Here is a 10525-nt window from a genome sequence, read left to right as displayed (position 1 = left end):
AGAGGTCACATGAGGAAAATCAGATCAGCCATGATCTTATTAAATGGCAGAGCAGGCTCGAGGGGCCAAATGGCCTACTCCTGCTCCTATTTCTGATTTTCATGCAATGAGTGGTTAGGATTTGGATTGCAATGTCTGACAGGGAGGGTGGTGGATAGTAGCCTTCAAAAGTGAATTGGATAAAAATTTGAAGCAGAATGAAATTGCAGGAATTTGGGGAAAGAGCGGGAGAGTGGGACTAACTGGATTGCGCTCCGAAAGAGCCGGCGCAGACTCAATGGGCCGAATGGCCACCTTCTAGGCTGTAATATTCTCGGATTTTAGGATTCCTTAAAGACACTCCCTGCTCAGCACCATTTCTCCTTCATTTACAGACGCTCCCTGCTGAGCTACCATTGCTCCTTCATTTATCGACACTCCCTGCTCAGCCACCATTGATCTTTCATTTACAGGCGCTTCCTGCTCAGCCACCATTGCTTCTTCATTTACGGACGCTCCCTGGCCATTTCTATTTCCCTTTGTTTTGCATGCGCTCGCTGAGAGTTAGACGCCGATACTGCGCATGCTCAGCTCAAGCTCCCCGGGTGATTGACGGCAGGTCCAGACCAATAAGAAGAGCGGGGTGGGACTGGAGGACCGAGCGGGCGGTTAGTCCTCCAACCAATGGGAGTGTGAGAGGGGCGGGGCTTGCTCCCTCTCCAGTGGGCGGGGCTGAGTCCGGATCTCCCTCATTGGCTGAAACTTTTAAACCTGATTTTTGCCAACCGCCAGCTCGGTCCTTCCTGAGCATGCGCGGGTGGTGCAGGCTGCAGGCCCCAAGCCCCGAACAAGAATCTGCGGGTTTGGCGTCGCGTTTGTCCCGAGAGGGGCGGCAACTGCGGGGCTTTCTCCCATTGACAGGCCTGGGGGCAGCAGGGCGCATGTGCGGCCCCCTTGGGCAGGAACCAGGAGGAGAGAATGTTGTGAATTTCTATCCTGGACTCTCAGTGATGGCTTTTGTAAACTGCTGTTACAGGCTGTGAGAGGGGCAGCATTTACAGGCCGCAAACTCACAGCCACCATCACATCAAGATCTGACACAGTCACTCCATTCATCAGGACCTTTGAATGTGGAAGGAGAATTGTTCTGTCTGTGGGGAAAGATTTCAAACATCAGTGTGACTGGAAAAGCACCGACACACACGCACACCCGAGTGAGAGTGTTCCAGTGCACTGACTGTGGAAAGAGCTTTAACCAGTTACACAGCCTGAAAAACATCGCACCATTCACAGCGGGGAGAAACTGTACACGTATTCGGTGTGTGGACAAGGCTTCAACTGATCGTCCAACCTGGCGATACACAAGGACACCCGCACCATGGAGAAATGTGGGGACTGTGGGAAGGGATTTAATTAACTGCCCCGGCTGGAAACGGGAGAGGCTGTTCATCTGGTCCTTATGTTGGAAGGGATTCACTCAGTTGTCCAGCATGCTGACACGCCAGCGAGCTCGCAATAGGGAGAGGCCATTCACCTGCTCCGTGTGTGGAAAGGGATTCACTTGTTCATCCCAACTCACTGCACACCAACTTGATCATGCTGATGAGAGAGCTTTTAAATGTTCTGACTGTGGGAACGGCTTTCCAACCTCTGAGGAACTGATTACCCACCAGCAAGTTCACACTGACGAGAGGCCATTCTGTTGCTCTCACTGCGGGAAGAGGTTCCGGCAGTCATTCCGTCTGGCTGAACACCAGCTCCTTCACACTCATGAGAGTCCATTCAGTTGCTCTCACTGTGGGGAGAAGTTCACCCAGTCATTGCAACTTGCTGAACACCAGCGAGTTCACACCAAGGAGAGACCATTTAACTGTTCCGTGTGTGGAAAGGGATTCACTCGTTTAGCCCACCTTTTCACACACGAGGGTATTCACACTGATGATTTGCCATACTACTGCTCCGTGTGTGGGAAGGGATTCACTCGTTCAGTTCATCTTTTGACACACAAGCGAATTCACACAGGAGAGCGGCCGTTCCCATGTCCCGTGTGTGGGAAGCGATTCACTCGTCCAAGTGACCTTTTGACACACAAGCGAGTTCACACTGGGGAGAGGCCGTTCATCTGCTCTGTCTGTGGGAAGGGATTTACTTGTTCATCCAGCCTCACTACGCACAAGCGAATTCACACTGGGGAAAGACCATTCATCTGCTCCGTGTGTGGGAAGGGATTCACCGTTTCATCCAACCTTTTGATACACAAGCGAGTTCACACTGGTGAGAGGCCGTTCATCTGCTCTGTGTGTGGGAAGAGATTTGTTTGTTCAAGCTACCTTTTAAGACACCGTCGTGTTCACACCGGGGTGAGGCCATTCACCTGCACCGTGTGTGGAAAGGGATTCACTAATTCATCCCACCGACTGACACACCAAATCATTCACACCGGGGAGAGACCATTCACCTGCTCCGTGTGTGGGAAGAGTTTTGCTCAGTCATCAACCCTGTGGACACACCGACAGGTTCACTCTGATAAAAGACCTTCTTTTAAATGCTCTGACTGTGAGAAGACCTATAAAAGAAATAATGATCTGCTGATACACCAACGCACTCACACTGGGGAGAAACCGTTCTCCTGCTCCACGTGTCAGAAGCGATTTGCTGCACCATCCCAGCTGATGAAACACCAGCGAATTCACTCTGGGGTGAAACCGTTCACCTGCTCAGTGTGTCAGAAAGGATTTTCTACATCATCCAGTCGGCTGGCACACCGACGAGTTCACACTGGGGAGAGGCCATTCATATGCTCCGTGTGTGGGAAGGGATTTGCTGCATCATCCAACCTGCGAATACACCAGCGAATTCACACTGGGGAGAGGCCGTTCACCTGCACTAAGTGTGGGAAGGGATTCGCTCAGTCATCAACCTTGGTGAAACACTGGCGAGTTCACACCGGTGAGAGGCCGTTCACCTGCTCCGTGTGTGGGAAGAGATTCACTGATTCAGCCGACCTGTTGAGACACCGGCGAGTTCACACTGGGGAGAGGCCGTTCATTTGCTCCGTGTGTGGGAAAGGATTCACTGATTCATCCAATCTGGTGAAACACCGGCGAATTCACCCGTTGCAGCCGAAGTTGGATTCTGCTGTTATTGATGCTGATAATAGTACATGTACCCTGATGACACCCAGCTCTACCTCACGACCACTTCTCTCGACCCCTTCACAGGCTCTAAATTGTCAGACTGCTTATCCGACATCCAATTCTGGATGAGCAGAAATTTTCTCTTAACTGAATATTGGGAAGACCAAAGCCATTGTTTTCGGTCCCCGCCACAAACTTTGTTCCCTAGACACTGACTCCATCCCTTTCCCCAACTTCTGTCTGAGGCTGAACCTTGGAGGTCATATTTGACCCTGAAATGAGCTTTGGACCACATATCCGCAGCATGAATAAGACCGCCTATTTCCTGTAACATCGCCATCTCCGCCCTGGCTTCAGCTCATCCGCTGCTGAAGCCCTCATCCATGCCTTTATCTCTAGACTTCACTATTCCAATCCACTCCTGGCTGCCTTCCCACATTCTGCCCTACGTAAACGAGAGGTGATCCAAAACTCGGCTGCCCGTGTCCTAACTCGCACCAAGTCCCGCTCATCCCTCACCCAAGTGCTCGCTGACCTACATTGGCTTCCGTTTTAGCAATGCTTCAATTTCAAAATTCTCACCGTTATTTTCAAATTCCTCCATGGCCTCACCCCTCCCGATCTCTGTAATCTCTTCCAACCCCCGAGATGTCTGCACTCCTGTAATTCTGCCCTACTGGGCAAACCTGATTGTAATCACTCAATAATTGGTGGCCGAGCCTTCAGTTGCCTCAGCCCCAAGCTCTGGAACTCCCTGCCTAAACCTCTCTGGCTCTCTACCTCTCTTTTCTCCTTCAAGACACTCCTCAAAACATACCTCTTTGACCAAGCCTTTGGTCACCTGCGCTAATTTCTACTTATGCAGCTTGGTGTCCAATTTTTATTGCATAATGCTCCTGTGAAACATCTTGGGATGTTTCACTACGTTAAAGGCGCTATATAAATACAAGTTATTGTTGATGATCACATCCAGGACTGAACCGTGTTCATTCTGACAGTCGGGCATTGTTTCTCTTGATGTTAATGACCCCTATAAACTGGCTGGAGATTAATATTCTGGATCAATATCGAATAAATCGGCCTAGTTTCAAACACACAGTGTGTCGAGTATTTGTTTCTTCTAAGATAAGAGGAAACAAATGGATGTTTCAGTTCTCATGCCATCGGTTATTCTCATGGTCAATTCCCAGCTCCCCAAAACTTCCAGAGTGCCTCTCCTAGCCTTGGAATCCAGGGAAGGTATGGGTATCATAGAATCATATAAATTTACAGCACGGAATGAGGCCATTACGGCTCATCATGTCCGTGCTGGCCGACAGCTATCCAGCCAAATCCCACTTTCCAGCTCTTGGTCCGTAGCCCTGTAGGTTACAGCACTTCAAGTGCATTTCCAGGTACTTTTTAAATGTGGTGATGTGGTGAGGGTTTGTGCCTCTACCACCCTTTCAGGCACTGAGTTCCAGAACCCACATATTTTCCCTCACATCCTCTCTAGCAGTTACTTTAAATCTATTCGCCCCTGGTTGTTGACCTATCTGCTAAGGGAAATAGGTCTTTGCTATCAACTCTATCTCGACCGCTCATTCTTTTCTACACCTCAATGAAGTCTCCCCTCAGCCTCCTCTGTTCTAAAGAAAACAACCCCAGCCTATCCAATCTTTCCTCATAGCTAAAATTCTCCAGTCCAGGCAACATCCTCGAAAACCGCCTCTGTACTGCCTCTAATGCAATCACATCTTCCCTGTAATATGGTGACCAGAACTGCATGCAGTACTCTAGCTGTGGCCTAACTAGTGTTTAATTCAGTTCAAGCATAACCTCCCTGCTCTTGTATTATATGCCTCGACTAATAAAGGCAAGTATTCCATATGCCTTCTTAACCACCTTATCTACCTGTCCTGCTACCTTCAGGGATCTGTGGACATGCACTCCAAGGTGCCTTTGTTCCTTTACACTTCTCAGTGTCTTACCATTTAATGTCTATTCCCTTGCCTTGTTAGCCTTCCCCAAATGCATTACCTCATACTTCTCAAGATTTAATTCCATTTGCCACTGTTCTGCCCACCTGAATAGTTTTTTGATATCTTCCTGCAGTCTACAGCTTTCTTCTTCATTATCAACCACAAGGCCATCTTTTGTATCATCTGCAAACTTTTAAATCATAACCCTACATTCAAGTCTAAAACGTTGATATGTACCACAAAAAGCAAGGGACCTGGTACTGAGCCCTGCGGAACCCCACTGGAAACACCCTTCCAGTCACAAAAACACGCATCAACCATTACCCTTTTCTTCCTGCCTCTGAGCGAATATTGCATCCTACCTCTGAGCTAATTTTGCATCCAACTCGGTCTATCTCTTTCTCCCTTTTTAAACAACGGTACAACGTTAGCAGTCCTCCGGCACCAAACTTGTAGCCAGAGAAAATTGGAAAATGATGGTCAGAGCCTCTGCTGTTTCCTCTTTTCACTTAGCAGCCTGGGATCCACTTCATCCGGGCCTGGGGATTTATCTGCTTTTAGAGATTCTAAACCCCTTAATACTTCCTCTCTCTCTCTATGTTTATTTCATCTAATATGTCACACTCCTCCCTGATTGCAGCATTTGCACTGCCCCTTTTTTTTGTGAAAACAGACATTGAGTGATCCCAGGTAATGTATCCAGGATCGCTAAACATAAAACCCAGTCTGTTGTTGTTCACTTTCAGCCTGTGCCCCACAGCATCTCTCACACCTTCGATGTGTGAGTAGAGCATCATGCATGCAAACCTTGTTTTAAATTTCATGCACTCAGCAAATGTATTGAACAAAAGCTGAACAAGTAAACAGATCATGGCCCAATAATCCTGCTCTATATTGTAGGCTGATGAGACTCTTAAGGTGCCAGTGTACTGCTGGACTGCTCTGCACTTTGCCTGAATGAAAACTGACTGAACATTTGTCCCAGTGTAACCTTTTTGCTGTTATGAACTGTGTCTGTCTATTAATGAGCCTCTCATGTCTGCTGCAATTGTGTAGAAAGGGCATGTGTAAAGAGATGGTCTTTGTATGGGAAAGTAAAACAAGGAAACGGTGTCTGTGTATGATTGTAACCACAAGGCTGTGACACTATCAGAACAATGCACAGATATCCTGGTGATTATGGTATGAGCAGGGTCAGTTCACAAATGTAGTAAACAAGTTCAATGTAAATATCGCCAGTGCAGCTTGCTAGAACAGATGTAGGGAGAAGAGAGCTCAGAATTCACTATGTAAAAAGGAAAATATTAGTGGAAGTAAATGTCCCTTACAGGCTGAGACAGGAGAAATTATAATAGGGAATAAGGAAATGGGAGAAATTAAACAAATACTTTGTGTCTGTCTTCATGGAAGAAGACGCAAAAAACCTCACAGAAATAGTTGAGAACCAAGGGTCTAACGAGAATGAGGAACTAAAAGAAATTCGTATTAATATTTTAAAAAAATGTTGGAGAAATGAATGGAACTGAAAGCCAATAAATTCCCTGAACCTGATGGCCTACATCCTGGGTTTTTGAAAGAGGTGGCCATAGATATAGTGGATGCATTGGTTGTCATCTTCCAAAATTATATAGATTCTAGAAAGGTTCCCAAGGATTGGAAAGCAGCAAATGTAACCCTGCTATTTAAGAAAGGAGGGAGAGAGAAAATGGGGAACTACAGACCAGTTAGCCTGACATCAGTGGTAGGGAAAATGCTAGAATGTATTATTAAGGACATGGCAACAGAGCACTTAGAAAATAATAATAGGATTGGGCAGAGTCAACATGGATTTATGAAAGGGAAATCATGTTTGAAAAATCTGTTAGCGTTTTCTGAGGTTGTAACAAGCAGAATAGATAAGAGAAGCAATGGATATGGTGTATTTGTATTTTCAGAAGGCATTCGATAAGGAGCCACACAAGATGTTAATAAACAAAGTTAAGGTTTATGGAAGTGGAGGTTACATGCTAGCATGGATTGAAGATTGGTTAATGGGCAGGAAACAGACAATAGGAATAAACATGACATTTTTGGGGCGACAGACTGTAATTAGTGGGGTACCACAAGGATCAGTGTTTGGGCCCCAGCTATTCACAATCTATATCAATGATTTGTAAGAGGGGACAAAATGTAATATATCCACGTTTACCGATAAGACAAAGCGAGGTGGGAATGTAAATTGTGAGGACGATACAAAGAGACTTCAAGGGGATCTAGACAGATCAAGTGAGTGGGCAAGAACATGGCGAATGGAATATAATGCGAAGAAATGTGAAGTTATCCACTTTGGTAGGAAAAATAGAAAAGCAGAGTATTTTTAAATGATGAGAGATTGGGAAATGTTGGTGTACAGAGGGACTTGGGTGCCTTGTACACAAATCACTAAAAGTTAACATGCAGGTACAGCAAGCAATTAAGAAAGCGAATGATATGTTGGCCTTTATTACAAGAGGTTTTGCTTACAATAGTAATTAAGAAAGCGAATGGTATGTTGGCCTTTATTAGAAGAGGATTTGAGTACAATAGTTAAGATGTCTTCCTGCAATTATATTGGGCCCTGGTGAGACCACACCTGGAGTATTGTGTACAGTTTTGGTCTCATTACCTAAGGAAGGATATACTTGCCATTGATGGAGTGCAACAAAGGTTCACCAGACTGATTCCTGGGATGGGGGGGGGATTGTCCTCTGAGGTGAAATCGATTAGACTAGGCCTATATTCTCTAGAGTTTAGAAGAAACACAAAATTCTTACAGGGCTTGACAGAGTAGATGCAGGGAGGATGTTTTCCCTGGGTGGGGAGTCTAGAATCAGGGGTCACAGGCTCAGAATAAGGGGTCGGCCATTTAGGACTGAGATGAGGAGAAATGTCTTCACTCAGAGGGTGGTGAATCTTTGGAATTCTTTACCCGAGGACTGTGGATGCTCAGTCGTTGAGTATATTCAAGACAGAGATCGATCGATCTTTGAATATTAAGAGAATCACAGGATATGGGGATAGTGCAGGAAAGTGGACATGAGGTAGAAGATCAGCCGTGATCTTATTGAATGGCGGAGCAGACTTGAGAGGCCAAATGGCCTACTCCTGCTCTGAATTCTTATGTATTATCTGTGTTCTCCCGATTGTGTAACTATACTCTGTATTTTTGCAGTGCTGTTAATAAAGTCAGTAAAGGACAATCTGCTGTTGTGAGCTTGATTATCTGGTGTCTGAAATCACAAGACTCAGTATTTAGTCAATAAGATCAACAAGTAAACACATCACGGTTCAATACTCCAGTTCTCTATTCAGAGGAGAAAGTCTGTTATCTTACACCTCGAGTGGGCAGAATTAAGATCCCAACTCTAACAGCCCCGAGAAGCATTTGTAAATATCTTTCAAATCACCATGGTACGAGAAATAATGGAATCCCTACTAAAGGAGAAAGTAGAAGAACATCGAGAAACCAAAAATATAATAACTAATGCTCAGCAGGGATTTCAAAAGAGAAAGTCTTGCTTGACCAACCTCATTTAATTTTTTGAAGAGGTAACTGGTAATGCAGTAGATGTAATTTATCCAGATTTTCAAAAGGCCTTCAATAAGGTATCCCATAATAGACCGATGAACAAGGCCGGTGAATGTGGAGTCAGAAATGTATAAGATTATGAGGGGGCTTGACAAGGTGGCTGCAGAGAGGATGTTTCCACTGGTGAGGGAGACTAGAACTAGAGGGCATGATCTTAGAATAAGGGGCTGCCCATTTAGAACTGAGATAAGGAGAACTTTCTTCTCTGAGGGTTGTGAATCTGGAATTCGCTGCCTCAGAGAGCTGTGGAAGCTGGGACATTAAATAAATTTAAGACAGAAATAGAATGTTTCTTCAACGATAAGGGGTAATGGGGAGCTGGCAGGGAAGTGGAGCTGAGTCCATGATCAGATCAGTCATGATCTTATTGAAGGCTCGAGGGGCCTTAGTGTCTACTCCTGTTCTTATTTCTTATGTTCTAAACTAGCAGAATGGATAGCTAGCTGGCTTCAAGGCAGAGAGCAGGGATAAAGGGTAGCTATTCACAGTGGTATAAGGTAGGTTGTGGTGTTCCATAAGGATCAATGCTGGGACCACTGTTGTTCACAATTCATATTAACAATTTATACTTTGGAATCAAAAGCACAATTTCTAAATTTACGGGTGACACCAAATTGGGGGTGATAGTCAATACTGAGGAGGACTACAACAAATTACAGGAGGACATTAATAAACTTGTAGAATGTGCTTATAATGAGCAAATGAAGTTCAACACAGATAAATGTGGTATTACATTTTGGTGGGAAGAATAGGAAGGTCACTTATTACTTGGAGGGTGAGAGTCTAGGTGGGGTAGAGGAACAAAGGGATCTCGGAGTACAAATACACAAATCACTAAAGGTTGTGACACAGGTTAGCAAGGCCATAAAAAAAGCAAACCAAGCACTCGGGTTTATTTCTAGAAGTATAGAATTGAAAAGTCGGGAAGTTATGCTAAACCTGTATCGAATCTTGGTTAAACTACATGCGGAGTACTGCGTACAGTTCTGGTCACCATATAAAAAGGATATCGAGGCACTGGAGAGAGTGCAGAGATGTAGGGGGTGGTGTGTGGGGTCAGGTTCACCTCTGAACTTCTGAGCGGTTCAAATCGCTCCCACTCCCTGGGTTCTAGACTTTGTCACATCCCCCAAATAAATCCAAAGTGCAAGAGACAACTGATTTGGTGCAAAGAACTTCGATTTTATTAAAGACAAGAAAATATAGTGTCAAACTTGTAATCATTCAAATAAAGAACACTATATCACACATTCAAAGGGGTTACAGAAATAATACACCTCCCACCTCCCAATACCTAACTCTGACTAGGTTAAACTCCAGGGCAAACAGGGACTATGCTCACCAATCCTTTATTGTCAGTTGGCGGTGGTTCGCGATTTCAGGGTTCACTGGACTCTGTAGGTTCTACTTGCCATATCCTGAACGTCATAGAGGACTTCTCACTGTGTAGTCTTCAGTTGGGTGGTGTCCGCTGATGCGGTAGGGCGCGTATTGGACTTACGGGGTGAGTACCCACTTTCTTCCGTTAGAAATAGATTTCAAAAGTCTCTTTAGATAATGCTTCACCTGTTGGTAGTCAGGACTAGATTGTAGAGTGGAAACTTTCGTATCTTCGGTTACTTCTTTTAGGAGTTTTGTTTCGGAGTTGGTCGATCGCGGTGTTTTCGATGGTACCACGTTGGCAGTGGTTGGTTGCTGCCGCGATGGTGATGTCCGAGGTTCTGGGGCTGCTTTCTCTGCCAGTTTCTACACGCACCACCGCACTGAGGGCCAGGACGTGGCGAATTATGATGCCGACCTGAGACGCCTTGCAGGAACTTGCGAATTTGCTGGATTTTTGG

The 10525-nt window shown here is 45.4% G+C and overlaps 1 protein-coding gene across 1 annotated transcript; it reads left to right on the top strand.

The window, feature by feature from the left end:
* Nucleotides 1-804: 804 nt before the first annotated feature.
* On the top strand, nt 805-8295 carry LOC139269634 (zinc finger protein 271-like). The gene has a single exon (XM_070888384.1). It carries the CDS (start codon nt 1470-1472, stop codon nt 3243-3245), a length of 1776 nt encoding a protein of 591 aa, XP_070744485.1. The 5' UTR covers nt 805-1469; the 3' UTR covers nt 3246-8295.
* The last annotated feature ends 2230 nt before the right edge of the window (nt 8296-10525 follow it).

This window comes from Pristiophorus japonicus, chromosome 1 (genome assembly GCF_044704955.1).
Source record: "Pristiophorus japonicus isolate sPriJap1 chromosome 1, sPriJap1.hap1, whole genome shotgun sequence".
In the NCBI taxonomy this organism is placed as follows: domain Eukaryota; kingdom Metazoa; phylum Chordata; class Chondrichthyes; family Pristiophoridae; genus Pristiophorus; species Pristiophorus japonicus.
The sequence above is the reverse complement of the archived record's forward strand: the minus strand, read 5'-3'. Positions and strand labels throughout refer to the sequence as shown.